The sequence below is a fragment of the Pogona vitticeps genome, chromosome 4 (assembly GCF_051106095.1).
Source record: "Pogona vitticeps strain Pit_001003342236 chromosome 4, PviZW2.1, whole genome shotgun sequence".
Taxonomy (NCBI): domain Eukaryota; kingdom Metazoa; phylum Chordata; class Lepidosauria; order Squamata; family Agamidae; genus Pogona; species Pogona vitticeps.
In genome coordinates, this window is record NC_135786.1 from 113,667,982 (window position 1) to 113,694,952 (window position 26,971).

Genomic DNA, 26,971 nt, shown 5'->3' on the forward strand with positions numbered 1-26,971 from the left:
GAAAAGCCCCCATCGGTACCCGTGAAATTAAACAAAATGGGGCGGCCCCCCACAGGTGCGTGCAGGGGCATGCGCGCACACATACACAAAAAACACACACACACGGCGGTCCGGCAAACTTCCTCTGAGGGCCCCCTCAAAAAAAGGCGCACTCAGCAGCAGGAGCTACAACCACCACGACAGAGGCGCAAACTTTGCGAGGCAAGCCCAGGCAGCCTTCAGAGCCGAGGCAGCTGAAGCAGGAAGCACCCCTGGGTGCTGAGTTGGCCGCTTGACGAGCTGGTGCTGGGGGTGCAGAGAGAGAGCGAGCCACAGAGCCGCTTCCCTGGAAGAGGTGATGGCGGCAGCTGCTGTTGGTGGCTTGGAAGCGCTCTTGAGGACAGGCTGGGAGCGAGCTCTGCTCTCAGGCATTGCTCAGCGGCGGCTCAGGAGCTCGGGGAAAAGGGCCAGCAGCGCACCTCACTCACCGGCTCTCCCCCAAGACAGCACCTCTTGCACCCTCCATCTGGAACTGCAGCCTGCCAGCCAGCAGACAGACAGGCTGGCTGGCAGGCTGCAATTCTGGATGGAGGGTGCAACAGGCACTGTCTTGGGAGAGAGCCAGCGAGCGAGGTGAGGATTTTTTTGAACCTTGACAGCAGAGGACACGTGGACGCTTCAGGGGGGCAGGCAAGGTGGGGGCCGCAAACGATCATCCGGCGGGCCACAAATGGACCCCGGGCCGCATGTTTGAGACCCCTGAGCTAGATAGTCAAAGTTAGAAGTGATAATAGTAACAAGTAAATACACAAGTTGGTTAAAAGAGCCTCGTGGCGCAGTGGTTAAAACGCTGTACTGCAGCTAAAACTGTGCTCACGACCTGGGGTTCAAATCCCAGGTAGCCGGCTCAAGGTTGACTCAGCCTTCCATCCTTCCGAGGTCGGTAAAATGAGTACCCAGCTTGCTGGGGGGGGCAATGTGTAGCCTGTATAATTAAAATTGTAAATCGCCCGGAGAGTGCTTGTAGCGCTATGGGGCAGTATATAAGTCCAATAAATAAATAAATAAATAAATAAATAAATAAATAAATAAATAAATAAATAAATAAATGGCAAGTAAATAAACAAAAGAAGTCCTTTCAATGATTGTGATTCTGAGTAAATAAAGAACATCTGTAACTTTAATTTTCAATGGTTGGCAGCCATTATTTGAGTGAAATAATTTACATTGTGGATAAAAGAAATCCACTGGTGGCAGCAAAAAAGAGTGAAAATTGAATGTCATGCTCGAAAGGGAACCTGGGTGTGTAGAAGAACAAACAGGGGAACTGTGTGTGTGTGTGACATCGGTTATCCTAGAATATCATATTTTCATTTGGAACCTTTCAATTAAAAAGTTGTGGAACACTTAACCACCAATTAATGTATTCTGTTAATCAATAATAAGAATAACATAATTCCCTCAGCCCATGCTTTCTTGGATATAGTTCGTGATTTAGGATAGTGTTCCTCCTTTGTTTTCACAGTTCAAAAGAAGGAAAAGAGTTTGGGGTGGTGGCACAACTAGAAGCAAGATGGTACTGTTGAAATCATAGACATTATAGCTCCTAATTCATGAACAGATGTCTGCAGAGTTCTGCTGGTTTTGCTGGCCAAGCCAGAACAGACAGTCGCAAGCACCACCATCCCAGCCTTTGTCACCTTGACTGAATGATCCCCATCCATCCCTACAGTTTCAAAGTTGGGAGCAAGGATGGTCTTTCATGATATTCAGCTGGCAATACCCCATCATTCCTTTCAAGCGCATTCATACATGATCACAGCTTTTGTTGAGACCTGGTCACTTATGTTTCTGGCAGTTTTTAAAAGAAAAACAAAGTTCAATACCTGTCATGTCAGCCTTCAGGACTTCTGCCTGCCTGCAAATGAAACACACAGTAATACATATTAGAATAATTCACAAAAACAGATTCATCTAAGACATTCTTGTGAAATTAGAGCAATTTATTTAATTTTTAACCTGCAGAACAATCATGGAGCTAAAAGATTTCTAAAGAAAACTGACAGTTGGAACACTTCCTGTAACACACTGAGTGGGAATAAGCCAATGCTCAAAAGTACATATGCAGATCACCAGAACAGGCTGCTCTGTGTAATTCATTGATATAACCTATGGAAAAGCTAATTTAGCAGTTTTCTCAAAAAACTAAACCCCACTGTAGTAACCCACTGTAGTAACCTTTAAGGTAAAGGTTACTGATTTGGCTGTCACCTTCACACTACTCCTTCAATACCAGTCTTGCCATCTTGAAGCGGTCTAGCAGCATGATGCCTACCATTACATTACCCAAAAAGTCTTACGACAGCTGATTAACCCTTTCAATTCTTTTACAGAAGTTGCACTGAAGCAACTACAGTAATATATACTATCAATATCAGAAGAAAAAACAATTTGTACAAGTTAGTGGACAAATGTGTAATCCCATTAGTAAGGTTCCATGGGTTGCAGACACTTTGTATTCCCTTCACTTCTGCTTTTGATGAGTCAGTCACAGTAATGACAATTTATGCCCATTTCACTCCAAAGTCCAGTGTGCATTCAATGAGTCCAAGTACTACCTTCTTGAACTTCTCTGTATCTTAGATACCAGATTAGGAAGTATCTTCATCTTCCAGTCTTTTCCATGTCTATCTACTTGATTGTTTCAATGATTTTGAAAGAAACACCAAACTTCCTAGTAACTGATTATTTTAGTATTTATGTACTGTAAATATAGCATGCTCATAAAGTTGTTCCATTCAAATCTGAAGTTACAGTGACGTACACATAAGTGCTTTAACTTCTGATCCACCTGCTACAGCACTTTCCAGGATAGCATTTTACTTTACCAGTGATGGATACATTAAATCCAGAAAAATAATGAAATGCAGAAACAAGATTGATATAAGGAATCACATTTTGTCCACTTTATCTGTCTCCTCCCCTAATTCCTGGAGCACTAAGTGGTATCTTAAGGGAAATAATCACCTGTAGCCTAATAGTCACTGCCTTTGCAAGAAATGCTGGATTCTCAAGTTTTTAACTCTCTGGTTCTATCAATCATTAAAAAACTGACCTAGCAATCATATGGGAAAATACTTCAAGCAACAGTCTGTAATAACCTCAGATGAACATATCAATATCAGTGAAGTAATGTACCATCATTATAATCAGGTGTCACAAAAGTGGCCAACACGAGCAGCTATCCAATCGTGATTTACAGGTTGTATCACCAAGGTCTGCAAGGCAGGAAGGGGGCAGCTTTGCACCGAGTTTAAGGAAACTGAGAAGTAGCGAGGAACTCTAAGTTATGATGTTCTTCAACACCTGGTACAAAACAGCTGACCCAAATTTGCATTTTTCTAAAACATCAGGACCCCGCCACACAAAGCATGGCTGGTACATCTAAAGATGATAAAATGCATTCCTGACCATATCTTCTTATTTGGAATTATAGTTTATTCTCCTCTGATTGTATCTTGGGATTACTCCTGAATTTCCAAATTCAACCCTTGTTGTTCTTGGCTGGGATGCTTTAACAGTTTTTCATTGAGAGCACATAGCTAGAACACTCTTACCAGTATATTGCCACCTCCAGTCAAAAACTTGTCCATGATTTCACCAGTCAGCTGGGGCCAAGTACACATAAACACATCACAAGGCAGTACCTCCAAGATCTACAGGCACTCTGAAAAGATACCATGGTTGATGGTATTGGAAGTTGCTAAGAGGTCACTCTCTGGAAATGAAGGTCAGCAATGACGGCAACCAAAGCAGTGTCAGCCCCAAAATATGGCTGGAAGCCAAAATGAAATGGATCTAAAAATCTGTTTCATCCAGGAAAGCCTGGAGCCGACAGCCCCACCCCACCTCACTTCAGTGCAAGACAAGGGAGGGTTGAAAATCTGTCTCTGTGTTGAATTAATCTACTGAAATTTTAAACAAAAATATACCCTCAAAAGTCTTAGAATAACTTCCTTCAATGACTGAAGATTTTTTGTCTTTTTAGGAGAAATTAATTACCTTCTGAAACCAGGGTGGTATCCCTCACAACAAACACAACTAGAATGGACCTGGCTTGGACTGGATAGGCAGGATGAAGCCTATTACCCTCATATACACATAATCAAATGTGGTCCCACCCACGCCCAAAAATCCCAACAAAATCTGATGAATATTTGTTAATCAGCAAGGAACAAACTATCCATCCACTACATGGACCACTTGTATTTAAATATTATTAACTTACATCTAGAAATGGCAGTGAAAAGATCCTAATTATAATGTCTGTCTTTATTCAAAGTACTTCCTTCATCCCTCTCTCTTTCACAAGTTTGAACCAGCAGACAAATTTAATTGGCTTGCTCAAACAAAAGAAGTTCCTATAGCTCAGTGGTCCTCAACCTTGGGCCTCCAGATGTTCTCGGACTTCAACTCCCAGAAATCCTGGCCAGCAGAGGTGGGGGTGAAGGCTTCTGGGAGTTGTAGTCCAAGAACATCTGGAGGCCCAAGGTTGGGGACCACTGCTATAGCTCATTCGAAGTATGGTATTAGACAACTTTGTCCCACTTAAGCAAAGTTTATTCATACACAGTCAGGCATAACAGTCTTATGTACAGTTTGATGTCACAAACCAGACTATAAGCAGAAAACCTTTATGTACAAGGTGTCTTCTAAACTGCTAAGAACATAAGCATTTTTAAACAGAAAATTCATAAGAGTTGAAAACATTAAGGTAGAGTGATTAATATATTTACTCACTTATAAACTGCTGGTTTAATACTAAAGATGCTGTACCACTATTTTTGACCCATATGCCACAAAGTGAAAACATCAGAACCAAAGTTGATGGTTTCATGTATATTTATTTTTATTTATATGCTGCCTTTCTTCCAATACGTGAACTCATATATACCTCATGATTTGCAATAACAGTGTGATGTCACCAACTGGGCTTGCTTAAAAGATAGCTTTCACGCATCCAAACCTGACTTGGTATTTTAGGCCAAATGAATGGCAAAAAAATAAATAAAAATAAAAAAGGCCTACTCAGTGCTTGTCCTGTGTTACTTTGTGAAGCAGCAAAGCTTTACAATATCAATAAATGGAACTGACAAAGAAAAATAAATTGTATTTCAAGTCCATTTCAAACTCATTATGACCTTTTCAAGGTTGTTGTCATTTCTTTAGAAATAAAGTAATTTTACTTGGACCATGCAGCTTGGCTCTACATCCAAGTGTTCCAATCCACTGAGCTATGCTTGTTTCTTGATTTGCATCTTAAAAATATATCAGAGGGCAGAAAAGTCAAACCAATTTTAAAAAGCATTAGTTTGATATACTTATAACTCCTATCACCTATTATAAAATCATTAGATACTATCTTGGCATAATTTTAAGAGCAACTGTATTAATGAACACCGGCGACCACTTATGCAGTTAGTAACTCATTGCAATTGCTTGGCATAGCTCAGTGGGTTGGAGCACCTGGCTAAGAAGGCGGGCGGCCTAAAAGTTTGAATCCCTACTCCACTGCGTGGGTCAGCTGCAATCCCCTGAAACTTGTTTGGCCAATGTGGTTACATGCCCTGCCACTTCTATAGGCTTGAGGCAGCTGCATGATGCCAGAATGTCCCAAGAAAGAGGGACTGATAAGCCATTTCCGAGTATCTCATACCTACAAAATGCTGGGAGAGTCACCATAAGTTGCAATCAATGTCACAACACATAATTGCTAATGAAATTTACCACAGTAGGGGTATAACCCATCTAGTAAACTGATAGGCTGTTCCACAAACTTAGTACAGTACATGTCTGCACCAAGTCAGAAATCTAGAGAAGCACAAGTGTTATAATACCTACCACCACTTTGCATCACTTGGCACAGCAATACCAGCTATCAGCTTATCCTTTAGTTACCTGCATATCATACTAAGTTACCACTTGGCAAATGGCCACATGCATGTTATCTAATTTATTACCATTTACATTCAATATACATACATTCTACAGCGAAAGGGGCAAAATCCTCTGATTTCCTATTGCATTTTCTTCCATATGATCCATAAATATACATCCCTCTTGAGAAATATACATATGAACTATGACAACTTCTTTAAAAAACAGCATTAAAAAGGCAAATTATGTCATCTGAATGATAGAAATCCTAATCCTGGCTTCTATTTGTCCTGCATTTAAAAAGTCGCCATATTTTACTGAAAAATATATACAAAGATTTTTACCTCTTTATACAAATATAGATTTTTACCTCTTTATACAAATACTGTATAAAAATTTTAGCTAGAAACATTATCCTGAAAAGAGGCCTCAAAATGTTTTGCTCCATAAAATCCATCTTTGTCTTGCAAAGACGATATTTAAACCCAAATGCTCATGCCACCCAAACTTTTCTACTTTCCCCTAAAAATAGTTTTATCCTTGAATCTCAAACGCCTGCTGCTAAAGCTCTTGCCCCAGGCTGTGCTTCCTGGCAACTAGGACCTCCACTCCTCTAACAAATACCCTCCAATTCCTTATTTTAGCTGTTCTTCCCACATCAACATTACCTGAAAATAACTTGCAGTGCCTCATGACTTATCCAGAGAGAACCTTACTGCTGAAGAAAGGATAGCAAGGTAAGCAGCAGCTCCTTAATGGCCAAACTTAAGACAGTATGGAAAGCTCTGAAAAGATTCTATGATCTTTTGTAATGTACCAGTAAATTGAACTGGTATGCCAAATGAAAAATTACTTTTGCACAAGAGGCACTGAAAATTATCTAGCATGTGGGATGGTCTGCACATGGAAGGTCCCAGATTCAACCCTGGGACGCTCACAGTGGAGGCTCTACTGAAATAAGATCACTTCTTTTAGAGAGCCTGTCCCAAACAAAAGGCTAAAACAGTGACCACAAGAAAGACTACTGCCTACTTAAGATGTGCCATATATTTAAACACATCTACTATATGCATAAATTCATCTTATGTCTAGTGCCACCACAACACTAGCTTACTAGTCAGGCTATCAATTGTTGATACCCAAATGACAACAACACTGACCGAAATTGAACCTGCAACTGCAGAATATGTTTTTATTTCTTGGTATTACAATACTGTATATTGTTTTCATATTTATAATACAGTCCTTGGAATAGTCATTGTTGGTGGAGTATACATTTTCCTTAATAGAATATACACATACATAAAAAACAATGTTTAAATATGACAAATTGTACAAAGAAAACTACAATTATGTGTGGCTGTTATGTTTCACAAAAGGCAATGCACATTATTCTTTCTAACCCCAAATTTATTCATATGAGCATATTCTGAGGAAGAAACAACACCTTAAGGGAAAGAACCAAAGCAACAACAAGAAAAGAAAACGAAAGAAAATACTGTAATGGGAAGAAACATGGAAAATCTTAAGAAATAAAAGTTTATTTCCAAACATTATGTATTAGAAAAACTTTCAAGATGTACTTGTTATAACCCACATTGAAACAACTCTTAAGGTCAGTCAAAAGGAAGTTAGCACTGGTTCAAATGTTTGGAGACTACTCAAACAAATTTAGATACCATGCAATGTCAGATAGGAATTTAGGTCCATTGACTTTATCCATAATCTCTTGTGTCATACATTACACTTCTCCAAACAAGCATATCCTAATAGATTATTGGGACTGTTTCCAGAGCAGAAAATTTCATGTGTTATGTAGATTTATCCTAAGTATGGCCTTGTACTCATCAGTATAATGTTTATTAACACCTACAGTAGCTATGAATTATACAAATGTAGCAAGCTATGTATTCTTATTTTATACCTGAAATCTTCTGCTTGTGACATCATATGTCACTGACCCATGCAAGATACTCAAGCCTTACAGTGGTGCCTCGCTAGATGATGATAATCCGTTCCACTGAAATCGCTGTTCAGCGAAATCATTGTCTAGTGAAAAGTATTTCCCCATTGGAATGTACTGAATCCTGTTTAATGCGTTCCATGGGGAAGAATCGTCGTTGTCTAGCGAAGACTGGCCATAGGAAAGCCGCTTTGCAAACTGCTGATCAGCTGTTTAAATCGCTGTCTTGCGAAGCTTAGGTCCCTAAAACACCTGTTTTATGAGTGCGGAGAGAGCTGTCAAAATAGTTGTCTAGCAAAAATCAGCAGGGACCAAATATTGTCCAGCAGAATTCCCCCATAGGAATCACTGTTTTGCGAATTGCTATAGCGATCGCAAAAAAGTCAATGACTGGTGAAAAAACTGTCATGTGGGGTAACTGTCTAGCGAGGCACCGCTGTACTTGCAAATACTATCAATTCCAGTGAGGCCCCTAACCATCTCAATCTTTCTGGATTTCACATGGCATTCCTACACACCACGGTGAGTTAAACCTTGCTTTTGTTATCTCTCACACAGTGAGACTCCACACAATCAAAAAAGCCACTACACCTCATCTTTGTTATAGTCAATAATCTGAAAAGTATGCATCCTACTATCAGGACTGGAAGCCTTCAGGAACTGTAAGTCAACACCACATGGCCGCAAGTGATTCTTTAGTTCTGAGTTGAAGCACAGGCAAAACCAAACACAAAAAGTGTTTAGTCTTTTCCCTTGCTATTATTTGGTGAGAAGATACATAGACTTCAAAAAGCAGCATCATATTATAACACACACATTTCAAGTATCAATTAAACGTGCAACACGATCACAACATCTCTTTGGGGACAACAACATACAATGCTAATCCCCACTTTCTGCAAAGAACACAGTTCTGAGAACAAAAGCTGTTATTTATCTACAAGAAAGCAAGCAATGGGCAGGATGTATGCCCCTTCTCCTGCAACCTTTTTATCCACCACAATTTCCTCCATATCATGTCAAGATAGGAGAACGCACAGTCATGCAAATCACTCTCCCAAGTTTTGTCAGTGAAAAAGCAACCTTAATTTGTAAAATCCTGTCTATCACTAAAACAACTGGATTGTTTAATTATGTAGTGCAGAAACAAAGCAAATAGTTACAAACTAACAGATAAATGCTGATCAACAATCTCTTAACAGGAACAGAAAATGTGCTCCAAATATAGCGAGTATCCAACTCCTGGCATTAATGTCATTGACCATCTGGTGAGCCACAGGTTTACCATTCTTGAGGTATAGAATGGATATCCATAGACTAGCAAATATACTTCCACACAAACTCTGGCATAATTGACATGCATTCAGATAATCAATGCAATTATATAAAAATACACATTTTTGTTCTCTTCTGCCTTGTTCATATCAAATAGTAAAACTGAATACATGGTATATTAATTAAGACATTATGATCCTAGAAGTCCACAGACGTCTGCGAAAATAAAGGAAGCATTTAACAGTATGAAAGTGCTCTTGTAATGTTCTTCATGGGCTCAATGTGAAATAAAGAAGGCAGAGGATGCAAAAAGCTATACAAAGCTTTCTTTAGAAGCATTGCATGTAATGTGAGCTAGTAAGCTTTAAGAGGGATGAAGACAGGAATTAAAAAACAAATATTCTCCAAGTCAAAAGAAAGTTTCACATGACCATTGTGAGCAGTATTTTAGAATTACCAGTATGAAAAAAAAAACCATTATTTCCTCCTAGGGAAACACAGTCAATGCAATATTTCCATTAATGTCTTAAAGACTGATGCCTCTCTTCTACAGTAGCCAAACTAAGATGCGGTAATGAAAGAGACATTTAAATACAATTAGCTTGTGAGGTGCTGTAATGAAAGATAAAAGTCAGTATTCATATTTTTCTGTTTAATTTATAGTCACAAGTTGTCCCCCCAAAGAGTCTATTTTTCATACTACCAAAATTTTTAAAATGAATCATATAGAGTTTGCAGAATGTTGTTAATGAAAACACTGCACAAGTGCCTTTGAAAACCACTGGGGCAGCAGCAAGCCTCAGCCACAGATCTTTCATTGTCTGTAGCAATCTCCCATTAATTAGCGCTACCTTGCTGAATGCCTCAAGATAGCTAAGAAAGCTTCTTTCCTCAGCACATTTTCTAGAGCTTCATCACTTTTGACTATAGGCCTTAAATGCATCAGTAAAAGAAAATTGTCAAAAAGACATCTGTCAATCTGTGGAATCTACAAACAATCTCATTATTTCAATCCCACAGAAACAGTGTCTGAAAGTAGACAGTAGCATACAAAACCCAGAGACTAATTTGCTGTGTGGGGGGGGGGGGGGGAACTATATAAAGCAGTGGTCCCCAACCTTTTTTTTTTGCACCACGCACTAGTTAGGCAGGAGGGTATCCATGCATGCATGGGTGGGGTTGTGTGCATCCATGCATGGGTGGGGTGTCCGTGTGTGCATGGGGGGGGCATCCGTGGCCAGGGCGCAATGCATCTGTGCATCCATAGGCAGGGTGTGCATGTGTCTGTGCATCCATCGGTGGGGTGTGTGTGAATGCATGCATGTGTGCAGACGGGCAGGAGATCTGTCTCTGCGGCCCGGTCCTGCCAAGGCCACAGCCCTGGTACCAGGCTGCGGACCAGGGGTTGGGGATCCCTGATATAGAGGAACTCTCAAGTTCTCTAAAGCAGTGGTCCCCAACCTTTTTGCCTCAACTACATAAAACAACTGATCATACGCCAATCTCTGGATCTCCAGAAGTCAGTGTTAAGTGCAGAACAAAGAAAAGCAAGATATGTAGGAAACATGAAGTCTCAAAAAGGGTTTGTGTGCCAGATGTGATCCAATTAGAAATTTCATATGCATATACACATCCATTTTAAGGTTCATCTGGCCTTACAATTGTACACAAGCATAAGAACAGTCCTTATATTTAAGATTTCATATTTTCTAATGTCACAATTATTTCAAGGGTTATTATTTCAACATTACTTGACTATTTGTAGTTAAGGTAATTGAGCATAATCTCTACAAGTTCAGTCAGACACAGGATCTGACCCAAGAACAGGGCATTTACTGTACGCACAGTATTGTAGCAAGTCAGCATACTCTAAGAGAGTCACCAAGCCTTCTGCTTCTTGGTATGCTTCCTGTGCAATATACAGTGGTGCCTCGCATAACGTTTTTAATTGGTTCCAAAAAAAAAACGTTATGTGAAACATCGTTATGCGAAACACCATTTCCCATAGAGATGCATTGGAAACCGGTTAATCCGTTCCAATAGGCACGGATTGCCGTCCTTAAGCGAAAAAACCCATAGGAAACATCGTTAAACGATACAATGTATCCTCCATTGGAATGTATTGTAGCTGACTCAATACATTTCAATGGCTTTGCGAAGTCAATTTTTGCAAAATTAAGTGTGTCATAAAAGGGTCAAAAATGGTTTTAAATGCTTGGATTAGCTTCTGCACCCTCTAAAACGGATGCAAAAGTTAATTTGGCTTTGATCTGACTTTTCATTAATTTATGGTGAATTTTTTCCCCCCAACTTTTGACAGCTGTCAAAATCTGACAGCTCCATTATTTCCTATGGGGGAAGAAAAAATTCACAAAAAATTAATGAAGACTCAGCAACTGTTCTAAATTCTTGGGTTCGTTAGAGGACCCCCTAAGTTGTGTGCAAACCTGATTTGGCGTTGATCTGAACTTTCGTTAATTTTTTGTAAATTGTTTTCTCCCCCATAGGAAAGCATGGAGCTGTCAGATTTTGACAGGTCCATTGGTTCCTATGGGCCAAAAAACAAAAATTCACAAAAAATTAACGAAAAGTTAGATCAACGCCAAATTAAGTATGCACACATTTTAGAAGGTGCACTAATGATCCCAAGCATTTAAAACCGTTTTTCAACATGTTAAGACACTTTTGTAATTGAAAAAATGAACATCGTTAAGTGAAGCAGGGGACCTAAAACAAAAAACGTTAAGCGAAGCATGGTCCCAAAAACGCTATGCGAAAATCGCCCATAGGGAAAAACGTTATACGAAGCGCAATCTGACTCTGAAAAAATAAACGTTAAGCGAAAAAAACGTTAAACGAAGCAAACGTTATGCGAGGCACCACTGTACAATGTCAAAAAGATCTCCAGCCTCTAGGCTAGAGTGACTTCTGCATTATCAGAAGAAACAATCACTGAAAACCTGAGTCAAACTTGAGTTTCTAACAACATATGCTGTTTTTGGAGTGTCCTTAAGACACTTCAGTGACATTTTGCTTCAAGAAATTATCCACTAACCAAATAACAATAAAATATACAGTACAGTATTTTAAACTTCTATACGGGAAAATACTTCAGCAGACCAACAGAGAAAACCCATTAGAAGCACAAGAAAAGCTACAATATAGAAACGTTGTTGCTGCCTCTTTCCAGGTTAGCAGGACATATAATTGGTACTCAAATGCTGGCAGTTCTGTACATACATCAGCTGCTCTGATATGAAAACACAGAAAATTCAAAAATTCTTTGATTCAGAAGGTACAACAGTTGCACATGAACTCCAGAGTCTGTGCCAATTGGAACTCCTGAAAGGCCTACGAAAAATGTCCTATACATCAAGTCTAATAAAAGTTTTGAATTCATTCACTAGGTTTCAACCAGATACTTAAAACTTCTGAATACCGAATGTCACCTTTAACAGGTTCAAAAGGATTGGAGGAAAAGACAGGCATACTAAACCAGTTCCTCCTTCACCAGACACATTGGATATCAGAATCTGCCGCCTGTTACCTCTAGTGGTCACCAGTTCGGGAGAGAGCAGATTAACCCAACTTTCTACCACCCCACAGACTATTTATTTTTTCTTTTTTCATTAACCCCTTAATTATTTTGAAAGGGAATAAATGAGCAAAAGCAGGATGTCTTAAAAGTGCTGCAATGAAATATAATGTTAACAAGGCTTTTACTGCAGGTTTAATTAAAATATGCAACTACTTGAAGAAGCAAGAAATAAGCAAATGAAATAAAATACTTAACTAAACACAGAGTGAAAGAAAGTGTTTTCACAAGAGAGCTTTCTGAGTAATGCAATATATCTTATGGCACTACTGATGCCTGGTCAGAAGCTTTTGTAAACACAGAACTCTACAGCCTACTTTCTGAAAGGGCAGCATATCAGGAGAACATGCCACTGTTCTGCCATTTTTACTGCTTCTCTTATTGTCTGAGATTCAATGAAAAAGTTCTATACATGTTTTATATCAGTGGTTATCCCTCCAGATATCTCTTTGTCCCTCCAGATGATTATGACTTCAACAGCCAGCTTGGCCAATGATCAAGATTTTGGCAGTTGAAGTTCAAAACAGCTAGAGGGCCAAAGATTGAGAACCATTGCCTTAGATCACATGTGTCAAACGCAAGGCCCGCAGGCCAAATCTGGCTCACCCAGCTTTTTCATGTGGCCCTCACAGCACTTCCTGCTACTGTGCAGTATACAATATACAGGCACTTACTCCGTCACCCATAATGCTCTGCAAGGATGCTGGGAATCTGCCAAGGAGGACTTCTAATCCCAGGATTCCAAGCAGTGAAGAGTCAGAAAGTGCAGCTGCTTGGGCAGCGTACAGCATCTTGGTAAATTTAGTCCTCGCTACTGCCCACTCCCGTTCTCATCTGCTTGTCATGACTTTGATCATAGACTTTTACTTTTACGGCTAGTTATTACTAAAACCAGTAATAATTGAATGAGGAGGATGGTATTTAATATGATAAAGAGTAGATACATTTATACAGTGGTGCCTCACTTGACGAGGATAATCCGTTCCGGCAAAATCGCTGTAGAACGAAATAGTCATCAAGCGAAAGTAAAAAACCCATTGAAATGCATTGAAAAACGGTTCAATGCGTTCCAATGGGCAAAGTACCTCAGCGTCCAGTGAAGATCCTCCATAGGGCAGCCATTTTCCAGTGCCTGTATAGCGAGGAATCCGTCCTAAAACACAGTGGGGAGCCATTTTACACAGCGGGTGGCCATTTTAAAAGTACGACGATCAGCTGTTTTGATCGTTGTTAAGCGAAAAATTGGTTCCCGAAGCAAAAGCAATCACAAAAACTTCATTGTTAAGCGATTTCCTCGTCTAACGAGGTAATCGTCATGCGGGGCACCACTGTATAGTGTTACAGACACAACCGGCCCTTTGAGGGCAACCATAATGCCGATGTGGCCCAAGATCAAATTGAATTTGACACCTTTGCCTTAGATGAGTGGGTCCAGAGTGTATTTGATTTAAACATGTTTAAATGGATTTTTTAATGATTTAAATAATTTTTAAAATTTAAATCAAATTGATTTTTTAAAATCATTTATTTTTGTCCATCCTGTCTGGATCCAACATATGCAAGGTTCTGCTTCTATCCATGCTCCCACACAAACTCCAAGATCAACCAGAAATACCATCTAGAAATTTAGGATTGTAAATCTGCCTAAGAGGAAATCTCCAGGTACCCCTGACATTATTCTAAATTTTACATGTTTTTCAACATGTGCCTTACCATCATTTTTTAGCAAGGGACTTGAAAAATAAAAATAAAGCTACAGTCATTAAAATTTTTTTAACATAGTTATTCAAAGGCATTTAGCCAGTCCAAGAACCATTTGAGGGATGTATCCCATAGACCCAGAGAGAAAAGGAACATTTCTCAGCTCTTCATGAATGAAGTTGGTTGGATAGCTCAATGGTATAGATATCTGGCTGCAAAGCCAGAGGTTGGCAAATTGATTCCCTGCTGCATACCCAAGGGAAGAGCTAGCCTTGTGTAGTCATGGGCAAGCTGCATAGTCTCAGGATGCTCTCAGAAGGAGGGAATGGCAAAGCACTTTTGAGTATTCTGTACATAGAAAACCCTGAAAAGAGTTGCCATAAGTCAGAATTGACTTGACCACATGCAATTATTATTAATTCATGAATGAAATAAGGAACAATTCCTGTGTTCCATAGAGGAGACATTCTGCACCCTTGGGGCTATGTTACACAAACAAATTGTACATGGAGCAAGCCCTGATATGAAGATTTTAGAAGAGATAAGGGGAAAAAGAAGTCTAACAGTGAGATGGTGAATTTCTGGCTTTCCAGAATTTGTTGTACTTACTCCAATTCATTAGACACTAGTAGCATGGTCAGCGGTCAGGAACAACAGGAATTCTGCTTGTAAATTTGAAGAGTCAGTTTCCCACCCAATTCTACCACAGGCATGTCCCAAAGCATGAGTGGCAGTCAGGAATACTACACTGGGGGAAAGAACACTGTTTGAAAAGCCTAATCAGAAGGGAACCAAAGACATACAACTTCAATGGGCTAAATTTTCTTAACTGTTGCTCTGAAACCATTCAGAACAAAAAGAAGGAAGACATCCATAATATCAATAACCACAAGGCACTCCAGCAACATCATATAGAATAGGGATCCACGCCTCCCATGGAACTCCAGCACTCATCCAGATGGATTCCAGTGACCTCTCCATCCTTGATAAGGTTTGAAGTCACACTGAAATGGAACGGGATGGTGGAAACACCTGGATATATTCTTCTATCTGTTATAGCAACCTCCCTAAAAAGAAAAGGCAACACAGAGGCCTACAACTGATTAGGTTCTCCTTAATCAAAGATCTCTTTTAAGCCGGGGATAAATAACTGTGGTCCTCTATATGTTTTTGGATGTAACTCCAATCAGTCATGTCCAGACAGCCAATAGTGGGGAACTGTATGAATTTAAGTCCACTTCTGTTTTAGTCAAAGACAAGAAATAGCTCATTTGAACAGATAGGGTACTAAGAAATGGAGATTGTTTTACTTCTCTAGGGAGTCACAAAATATATTTACTTGTTTGGAGAATCATACCTCAGCTTAGGAAGCTGAAGTATAAACAAGTCTTTTACTTATGTTATCCAGTAGGTAAGGAAATAATTTGCTCTCATTTATGGGATGCTATGGTATAAACAAACAACAAAATGAAGAAACCTGTCTTTATAGACAACACACCAGAATGGGTCTATCTAACATGTTATCCTGCTGGCTGGACAGTTCAGAGAGTTAGAAATCTGACTACTTAGCTGGAGGTCAATTCTCCACTACATTTCCCTGGAAAGGAGACAGTCTGTTTAACTTTGGGCAAATTGCAGAATCCCAAAGCACCCCCATAAAAAGAGAATGATAAATCATTTGATTACTCTTTACTTAGAAAACCCTGGAAAGGGTTGCTGTAAGTCAGAATCATGGTAACACAGCTTTAAGTACTGTACTCTCAAGTTAGAAAACCCTGGAAAGTGTTGCCATAAGTTGGAAACAACTTGACAGCACACTAATGTTAATAGGCTATCATAGTACAACTTGAATAAAAATGGACTTTATGCTATCATAGTAGGTCTTGAACAAAATCCAAATGAACTTGATCTTGAATTGAGTTGCTAGGGCAATGCTCATCATCTAGAAATGCCTAGATGCACGAGCAGTACTCATCAACTAAAAATATCATCTAAACAAATCTAGAATGTATGAAGATGACAGAAGAATGTAAGTAATGTCTGAGGCATGACTAACTGAACATGGGAAGCATTCTTCTCTTTCTCCATAACTGCATTGACCTGTGACTTCAAGATATATTTGCAGTATTGTACACACACAGTAGAACAAACATCTCCCAAATTATTACCTCTCTTGCTACACAGAAACTGATTAAGCTTAAAAGAAGAAAATATCATTAGAAAACCTATAATTTAGAAAGCAATGCTGCCACTTCTTAAACAGAGAAGCTATAGGTACACGGATACTGCAGTTGTTAAGTTTCACTTCACCACCTGGGGTTAAATACTACTGCCATTTAACAGGTGGAGCAGAACTGCACAGTACTACTGTGGCACATCTAATCAGTACTGCAGAAGTCTGGCAGAAATATATATGAATTAAAATATATCTGTGACAGCAGAAGTATCATGTTGAGCCTCTCATTTGCCAGTACACAATGCCTTTAAGTGATCGAAGGTCCCTCTCTTCTCCTCAATAGCCTATTCTTCTCCATCATGCCGTCTTCTCATTTGCTCATCCAACCATCCTCTCTTCCATCAGCCATGAAACATCACTCTTTCTGCTCTGCACATTTATTTCTCACTGTGTTCCCTTCAACATGCCCACCAAAAGAATCAGTCCACTATAATAGGTCTAATCTCATTTTTTGCCCTTTAGTGTCCCCTACACACATAAATACTTTATTTCAAATATTAATGTATGCTTCCTACATTCGGGTCCCATGTGGCAATTTAAATTCCTTTTTACAGCCTAAATTTTAGTATGTTCAGAACATGAGTGTAGGTGCACTGAACAAGAAAGGAATGGAGCGGAATCCCTATTTAATTTCTCTCTGAATCTTCTGTAGGTACTGTTAATGGCTTTCAAATGCCACTATTCTTAACATACTCACATTTTATACATGCAATTCCCCCCCCCCCCAGACAGATTCCTGCTAGGTGAGCATAAAATAGGAAGAACAACCTAAACTGGTCCTACACACTCTGAAGAATCTCTCGTCAGTGAATACGTTCCCCCATTTCTCTTCCTATGAATACCACCTCCTCCATCACCACCACCTGATAGAGGAATCCTTTCCAGGGGCGGCTAACCCAGCAGCATCCTTCACAGGCACGCTAACCTCTCCAAGGCCTTCGCATTGGAGTGAGAAGAGAGATACCTAACGGGTGGAAATCCTCAGGGCATCTCCCCCCCCCACTCCATGAGGTCTTCGTATCCCCCCCCCACTACGGGCACCCCCTTACGCCCCCTTAACCACCTCTCCAATGCTCTCCCCCTCGTCCTCCTTACCGGAGATACTGAGCGCAAAGCAAGCTCATCCTCCGCCTCCGCTCGCTGACCGCCCGTCCACGCCGGCCCCGCGCTGGGGTCTCACAGCTCGGGCCCTTCCGCGGTCCAGAAGCCGCCGCCGCAGCCACTGCTGCTGCCGCCTCCGGCCGCCGCCATCTTCCCGTGCTGGGCCCAGACTCTTCCTGGAGGGGGAGGAGGCGGGAGAAGGGAGGGGGGGAAGAGGTAGCAGCGAGGGGAGGAGGAAGAGGAACGGTTCCGCTCTCCGCCTCCTGACTGACGGAGGTGATTCTCGCGAGACCCGCTCGAGCCACCGACTCCACCTTTGACAGCGCCGTCGCCTCCGCTCACTTCTACGAGAATCGACTAAGCCGGGAGCAGCCAAGAGTTGGACGAGCTTCGCCGCCAATATACCTCCCCTCCACTCAACGCCTACTTCCGGGGGCGGCACCAGCTCAAGGAGACACACTTCCTCTTTAGTGCACTGCAAAACTCTTCCCCGCTTCGCTCGAACACTAAAGGGCCGGCTTTTCAACCGGGCTGCCGATTGGCTGAATTGATGTCATAGCAACGAGGAGTGCGTGGGGGTGGAGGAGGGAGGGATGAATAGCGGTGTGAGCCATCGCCATGGTAACCACAGCTGGTTCTCCACCCCCAGTACTGGAGCGCAGCCACCTCAAAGCCTCCATTTCTCATCCTAGGTTTTTTTTTTTTTACCTCCTCACCGTAGACTTACCAGCTAATATTTGCGTACCGGACTTGTTGCGTACTGCTCCATCCGAATCATGTTGGCAGGGAAGAAAATCCCACATATTTCCATGGGACGTACTCATAGTCTACGCAAGATTGCGCCTTCACAGTTGAAACGTACTTTCTGTAGAGTTCTTTTTGCTTGTGAATTCATGGATGTCTTCTGTACCCACCTGTTTATGAAGCAGGGTTAGCCGGACAAAGTGAGACAGTTGTCTCAGGCAGCAGGGTCATGAAAAGGCGATGCAGTGGCTAATTTATTAACTGTTATTGTCAAAGGGATAAGGCACTTGTGAGATTTTCTGCCTTTGGTTTCAAAATAACTTGAGTCTCTTTCAGAAGAGGTGCTGTGTTTCATATATACTGTACTAGTAACTGCCAGCTCTTCCTAATGCAGCCGTGTTAATGATACACAGCACCTGCAAGTCTGTGATTTTAGAGGTTTCAGCATAAAAGTTTGTCTCTAACATGGACTCACTACGTTTTAATAAGAATTCTTACATCGTAACATGTAGGGAGTAATGTCAACCCTATAAATTGCTATATTAGAAGTTTTGTTACCATTTCCTTTTTTCACCTGCCCAAGTCCTGCAATGTTTATGTTTCACTATCAGTGGTGTCTGCCTTTGGTAGTAGACTCTCCTTTGTTGGATACTTTAAAAATCTGCCAGTGATAACTTAGGTCCCAATTTTTTCTTCTTTGATAGAGAGTTGGGATCTGTCACAGCTGTATTATTCAGTCCAGCTATAAATTATGCCTATGTAAACAAGTTAATAAATTGCTGTAATGTGTTCTGCCTGTCATGTTCTTGATGACGACCTAGACGTTTTAATTGGAGTAGAATGCAGATATCAACCATTTTTCTTGGGTTAAAGAGCCAGAATGTCCAGGTAAGTTCAAAATTCTCATTTATATTATGGTATGTGTCTGTTTCAGCCAAATTATGAACCAAATCAGACTGATTCACAAAGATTCAGTAGATATCCAAGCTGAAGCATGGCTCATCCAAAGTGTTTTTATTGTTCTTGATGTTTTGTTCATAATTCAGAGATTCATAGAGACGGAAAAACCAAAAATGCAATACTGAATCTTGAGGAATCTTGGAAACTGTGAGGAAGATAAACCATTAGACCTAGTGATCCATCCCCTCCATCGTCTGTTACCAAAGGGTTCGGCACTGTGTACATTTTACTGCCAGCTGTGGCACAGATGAGAATACAAGAAAGTGAGAGTGGGAAAATTGAAGGAGAAAAAATCAGGGAGATTGCGGCAGGAAAAGCTCTACCAATAGCAGAAAGGTGTCTAATGACAGGAGAAGAGATGGGAGTAGTGATCAAGGAGGAAATAAAAGAGGGCTTAGACTGGAGAGAAGGGGCAGAGGAAAAGGAGGAAGAGGGGGGGGAATCCTGATAGGAAAGGGGTGGTTAGAGCTGGAGGACCCCTGGTTCCACAAGATGGTGAAAATGAAGTTTCCCTTGGAAGAGATTGAAGGTGTCAGAGAAGTAAGCCTGCCCCAAAACCCTCATACTGGAGAGAAACGGAAAGGAGAGAACAAAAAAATAGTGAGAAAGGGGGCATGGAGGTATAGTTAAGAGGGTCCAGAATCAATAGAAAGCACCATGTACATGTATCCTGAAAGGAGGGGGGGTGCCTTGGAAATGGAGGCACATCCAGACCCAAACAACTGAGCTGGGACACTGACAGAAGGCAAATGAGCCAGACATGTGGGACTTTTTGTGCCAACAGAGAAAGCCCCTGAGGAAACCCACCAATTGCAAGAAATTTGGACCAAACCCGCATTGCTGGACTCTTTTGTTACTCTGAACATGAAAGACTGTTAGCCCAATTTTACCTACGTTGAAGGTCTTGTTGGATCTACTGAGGTTATCGCTTATGCCACACCATTGAAGTTAATTAAACTGTTGTTGCAACCAAATGCATCTCCCATAGTCTGTGAGCCCAAAAGGGAGGAACTGCCCAATGTTAAACAAGAACCCAATCACGGAGACTTATTTCAATTGGCATAAGTTATCATAGACTGTAGTCCATCCACTTCATCAGATACATATAAACTAGTTTGCTTCAGGAGGTTAACACTACATCTGACAGTGCATCTGTAAAAGAAAAGGGAGGAAATTAAAATATGTCATTTTGAGACAGACAACTGTAATTTTCATAACATTAAATGGTTCCCCAGTCATAGTTCTTTGAGGGAAAGGTGCTGAGATTGTATGTCACAGTATTGTTCCAGGGTTGAATGTACTAGGTATCTTTCTCCAAGAAGCAGGAACACAAGGAAAGTTTTGGTGCAATCTCTGGGATCTGAGAAAGTACAAAATTGTGTGCCTGCTTACAAAATCACGATGTTCATATCCTTGGGCCTCTGTTGTGGTACATTGAGCAGGGGTTGGACTCAATGGCCTTACAAACCCCTTCAAACTCCATTATTCTATGATTTTGTGATTCCATATCCACCACCCATTTCTATTGTACTTTCTGTGTCTTTGTTGCGAGTTGAACAAAATACCCCCCCATCCGTGAATTACTTTTCATACATCATAACATTATAGCCTCTACACCACCATGTGCTTCTAACAGCTGGATATGTGGGTGAAGGGTGAAGAAGAAAAACATAAAAAATGTATCTTTGATTAAACAAATCGCTCAGTTATCTTTACAGCTGCAAGTTTTGACACAGCATACAGTGATGGATTCAGTTACTGAGTGGCCCCCATGCCAGCTGATGTACCTCCTGCAACCCACATGCTGGGGAGCCAATGGAGTGGCAGCATATGGAAGCCTTTATGAGTAGGCATGGGATTTTTGTGTATTTTGAACTACAGCCCTCAGAAGCCTGCAGGGATTCCCCCAGCCAGATTTCTGGGGACTTTAGCCAAAAAACGCTAGTATTCTCAGATATCTGTAACAGCTTTCAGCTGATAATCCGTGCCTTTTTTGAGACATGATTGGTCTGGTAGCTTTCTGAGAGGTACCCTGTGTGAAGCATAAAAGGCATGAAGACTGCCAGACTCATAATGCCTTGACATTCCCATACAACTTAGATGCTTTCAGCCTGTGAAGGAGAGATGTTTAGTGTGCCGTCCTCTACTGAGATCAGACAGGAGATGACAGCTGGTTGCGTGGTGGAAGAGTTAATCAAACTAGAGGAAGGAAAGATCGGTAGAAACAGGGCTGTGGAGATATTTCTGGCAGAGACCAGATGAGCAAAAAAAAGAGGGAGGAGAAGAGAATGAGGGGGGCAGAACAAGAGGAGAACGAGATATAGAGAGGATAAAAGTACACAGACTGAAGAGACAGAGGTGAAAAGGTATGGAATAAGAGAATTACCCTGGAATTTTTCCTAACCTGAGAACTGGTAGAGGTCTACTGCCTGACCCACCCAATATTACTGATAGGGGACAGATAAGACCAAAGGTGGAATGGAGCATGGTAGCGGTACCCCAATCGCACGAGGGAGGGAAGAAAGTGACATTCATTGGTGCCTCCAACTACCTTCCTTATCTAGAGGGGAATTTGGTGAAACACCCTTGTTGCGAGACAGTCTGCGCTACCCTGAGTTTCCCGAAATGGCCACAAACGGAACAAGGTCCGTTGGAGCTGGCGAAGAAATAATAGAGGAAAAGAATATAACCACAGTTCATGTAAAGACTTACAAGCTGATGTCTGAGTTAAGTTGCTTAGATCCTTTCTGTGATAGCAACCAAGATGTACAAAAGAATAAAGGAACCATGTTTGAACCGTTATCATTTTCTCCGTCCTTTTTCCCCGCTGAATTGAAGGGTCCGCCCCTTTAGAGAAAGAACCCAATCACACAGCCACTTCCTCCATCTTCATCATATCAGAAGCTTTTTATCAAAGAAAGGGAGTTGTATGTTTATTTTAATGTAAAATGAATAATGTCTATTACACAGAATGCTAGCCCTTACAACATACAGCAAAGTTCATGAAACATGGTGAAACATGAGACAAAGAATTTTGATATGACTAAAAATTAGATAATCACATCCAACTTGTGTTTGGATGAGACAGTCTATGGTACAAGTCTCATATTTGCCACAGACTCATTGTCCAGTATTAGACATGGGACATTCGTGTTCATCTCCCAGGGGAGATGCATATGAATATCAGCCCCACAGGTACCTGGGCCATTTGGACCCTCCTCCCAAAACTGGCCGGTTCATTTACCACTTGCTGTGCATGGCCATTGTTGTTCATGATGCATCAATTGTGGAAGTAGCCCTGCTGGTGCTTCCCCGCCTCTCTGCACAGCCAACCACTCCGGCAAGGGGACAGGTTGACATGTCTCCCCACTCAGCTGCTAAGTGGTTGGCTGTGCAGGGAGGTGGGGAAGTATGCCCAGGCTACTTCCATGATTGGCATGTCACAATTTACGATGGCTGTGCATGGCAAGCGGCATCGGCCACTTCAAGGGGAAGAGTCCAAACAGCCCAGGTATCTGTGGTTCGTCATATTAGTCTCCCTTGGGAGATGAATACGAATAGCCTATGTCTAGACAGTATCCTATTGCCTAAACATGGAACACAAGAGCAGTTGCATAAGCATCTTCCCAAGGAGGATTCCAGGTGTGTGACCAGTTGAGACCAATCGAGCAACCAATGTGAGAACAACCTCATCAGAACCTGTCAGAACAGGTCTTTTCTGCATCCAGGAAGATCAGCATCATTTGTTTTTCTAGATGTGTTTCATAATATTCCAAAATGTCTATTATTGACCTTATATTTGAAAATCGTTTCCTATTAGGGATTAAGCCTGTCTGGTCTTTGTGTATCATTTCCATAAGTACTTTCTTTAATCTAGTTGCCCAGATGGTTGTATATATCTTGTAATCAAGCAAAACCCATTTCATCCAGAGAATGCATTGCATTTTCCGAGCTGGGTGTCACATGGACCATAGGCTAGATCTAGGAAGAGAGTGTAAGGGCCTATGCATAATCAACATAGACAGGCTATTCAGGGACAGGCCAAGGATTTGATTTGACATGCTCATGAACTGGGTTTGTTTTGCAACCAAGATGAGAGGAATTAGATTGCCGGAAGAAATATCAACAACCTCCAATATGCAGATGATACCACTCTGATGGCAGAAAGTGAGGAGGAATTAAGGAACCTTGTAATGAGTGTGAAAGAGAAGAGTGCAAAAATGGTCTGAAACTCAACATCAAAAAAACTAAGATGATAACTAAGATAATGGCCACTGGCCCCATGACCTCCTGGCAAATAGAAGGGGAAGATATGGAGGTAGTGACAGGTTTTACTTTCTTGGGCTCCATGATCACTGCAGATGGTGACAGCAGCCACGAAATTAAAAGACGCCTGCTTCTTGGGAGGAAAGCGATGACAAAGCTAGACAGCATCTTAAAAAGCAGAGACATCACCTTGCTAACAAAAGTCTGAATAGTCAAAGCTATGGTTTTTCCTGTCGTGATGTATGGAAGTGAGAGCTGGACCATAAAGAAAGCTGACCACCAAAGAATTGATGCTTTTGAACTGTGGTGCTGGAGGAGGCTCTTGAGAGTCTATTAGAATTCTTGATTTTAAAGGAAAAGCAGAGTGTAGCCACACATATATGCTGCATTTTTAAAAAGCCAACTTTAATAAACTCAGAACAAGGATAAGTAAGGTCCTATGGCAGGAGAGCCTAACAAAAAAAGGAGTCCAAGTAGGGCAGGAGGTTCTTTAAAAGGAAATTCTAAAGGCACAACTACAAACAATTCCAACAAGAAAAAAAGTGGAAGACAGCAAAAAAGGCCAGTGTGACTTCAGAAAAAGCTCAGAGAGGACATGAAAACAAAAAATAAGACATGTATAGGAAGTGGAAGGAAGGCCAGGCCACAAAGGAAGAGTACGTACAGACAAGTAGCAAGGAAATGCAGGGATGGCATTAGGAGGGCAAAAACTGAGAATGTGCTGATGCTAGCAAGATACACTAAAAGCAACATAAAAGTATTCTTCAGATATGTGCATAGCAAAAGACAAAGGAAAGAAACAGGGGCTCAGCTATTAAATAGAGTTGGAAAAAATGACAACAGATGACAAAGAAAAGGCAGACATGCTCAATTCCTATTTTAGCTCATTTATTTCCCAAAGGGCAGACTATGACTCTCCAGACAAAAGTGCAGGTGGAGGGGACAGGATTGCAGCTGGAGATTGATAAACAGTCAACAAATACCTTATTACCTTGCAGGAGTTCAAATCTCTAGGGCTGGATGAACTGCATCTGAGAATACTGAAGGAATTGGCAGAAGAACTCTCAGAACCACTGTCCGTTATTTTCTGAAATCATGGGAAACGGGAGGTGCCAGAGGATTGGAGGAAGGCTAATGTTGACCCTGTCTACAAAAAGAGAGAAAAAAAGGAGGAACCTGGGAACTACAGGCCAGTCAGCCTGACATCAATCACAGGAAAAATTCTGGAACAAATTATAGAACAGTCACTATGCAAACACCTATAAAACAATGCACTAATAACTAGAAGCCAACACAGATTTGTCAAGAATAAATCTTTTCAGATTAATTTTATCTCATATAACCTCCCTGATAGACAGAGGGAATGCTATAGGCGCAGTATATCTTGACTTCAGCAAAACTTTTAACAAAGTGCCCCATGATATTCTGATTAACAAGTTAACTAGATGTGGACTGGATAGAACAACTGTCAGGTGGATACACAGTTGGCTACAGAATATTATACAGAGGGTGATGATTAATGGCTCCTTCTCCAACTGGGAGGAGGTAACAAGTGGGGTACCTCAGGACTCAGTCCTGGGTACAGTGCTAGTCAATATTTTTATTAATGACATGGATTAGGGGGTACACAGAATGTGAATCAAATTTGTGGATGACACAAAATTGGGTAGAATAGCTAACACCTTAGAAGACAGAAACAACATTCAAAACGATCTAGATAGGTTTGAGCATTGGGCTGAAAAGAAAAGAATAAAATTCAACAGGGATAAGTGCAAAGTACTGCACTCAGGAAAGAGAAATCAAACACACAGTTGCAAGGTGGGGAATACCTGGCTCAGCAATACTACAAGTGAGAAGGATCTTGGAATTGCTGTAGATTACAAGCTGAATATGAGCCAACAGTGTGATATAGTTACCAAAAGGGCAAATGCTATTTTAGGCTGCAGTAACAGAAGTATAATCTCCAAATCCTGCAAAGCACTAGTTCTCCTTTATTCAGCACAGGTTAGGCCTCATCTTGAGGACTGTATCCAGTTCTGGACACTGCACTTCAGGATGCCAACAAATTGGAACAAGTTCAGAGGAGGGTGACAAGGATGATCAGGGGGCTGGAAACCAAGCCTTATGAGGAAAGGCTTAAAGAATTGGGTGTGTTTAGCCTTGAGAAAATAAGACTGGGGGGAAAATATGATAACTTGGCTGTCATACAGTGGAAATACTTGGCTGTCAAATACTTGGCTGTCATACAGTGGAAGGACAGGATCTGTTCTCGATCATCCCAGAGTGCAGGACATGCAACAATGGGCTCAATATGAGGAAATATGAGGAAAATGAATCTGAGGAAAAACTTCCTAACTGTTAGAGCAATATGGCAATGGAACCAATTACCTCGAGAAGTGGTGAATTCTTCAACCGTGGAGGCATTCAAGAGAAATTTAGACAACTACCTGGCAGATATCCTTTGATTTGTATCCCTGCACTGCGAGAAGGTTACTTGATAGCCTTAGAGGCCACTTCCAATTTAATGATTCTATGATTCTGTGATATTAGCATGGTGGTGGAGGTACTGTCTGAGCTGAACGTATGCATTACAGTATGTATGTAAACAACAAATGGCATCCTGTGCTAGGTTCTCATTATACATCTCAGTGTTATAAAGATCAGTTACCCTGCATATTATTATATCCAGATTTCCACAATTCTATCCATCATATTGTTAGCAGTAATTATCCCTCTTCAAAGTTCTTTATGAATTGCAGGACAGGGGACAGTTACTGTATATAGTGGGGAAAATTTCTATGACATGTCACATTTTTTTTCTGCAACCTATGTTTGAGCTTATGGGTGGGTTTGAACATTTTTATGAGTAATCTGGTGAGAAAGGCTAAATTACTCATAAGCATGCTTGGATTTATGAGTTCAAATGTAAGTTGCAGAGAAAATGTGAAATGTCATAGAAATCCTCCCCCTATCATAGATCATTCTTTGTATTGCCTCTGCCTTCATCAAAGCCCTATGAGACTGAACATGATTGTGCTGCTTCTATGTTTTCAGTGTCCCATTCCTGCCTTCTTTGGAAGGCGATTTTGGTCAGGAAACCGACAGATAGAATAGTGAGAAAGATACTGATTCCTTAAGGACAATACATTTTATGAAACGTTGTTGCCCCTGTCTTGTCATTATGCACCCATTCCTGTCTCATCATTAGGGGCCC

At 41.0% G+C, this 26,971-nt stretch overlaps 1 protein-coding gene and 1 long non-coding RNA gene across 4 annotated transcripts in view; both read right to left on the bottom strand.

Annotated features, from left to right (window-relative positions):
• SMG7 (SMG7 nonsense mediated mRNA decay factor) overlaps positions 1-18,210 on the bottom strand; it is a 113,125-nt gene extending 94,915 nt beyond the window's left edge. For all 3 annotated transcript variants that reach the window (XM_072998125.2, XM_072998124.2, XM_020795109.3), the window contains exons 1-2: positions 17,782-18,210; positions 1,866-1,897 (exon numbers count right to left, since the gene is read on the bottom strand). In XM_072998125.2, the coding sequence (XP_072854226.2) occupies positions 1,866-1,897; positions 17,782-17,810 (61 nt within the window). In that variant the 5' untranslated portion in view covers positions 17,811-18,210. The remainder of the gene's footprint in view (positions 1-1,865; positions 1,898-17,781) is intronic.
• The window catches only part of LOC144588868 (uncharacterized), a 175,557-nt gene that overhangs the window by 119,566 nt on the left and 29,020 nt on the right, over positions 1-26,971 (bottom strand). The window lies entirely within an intron of this gene.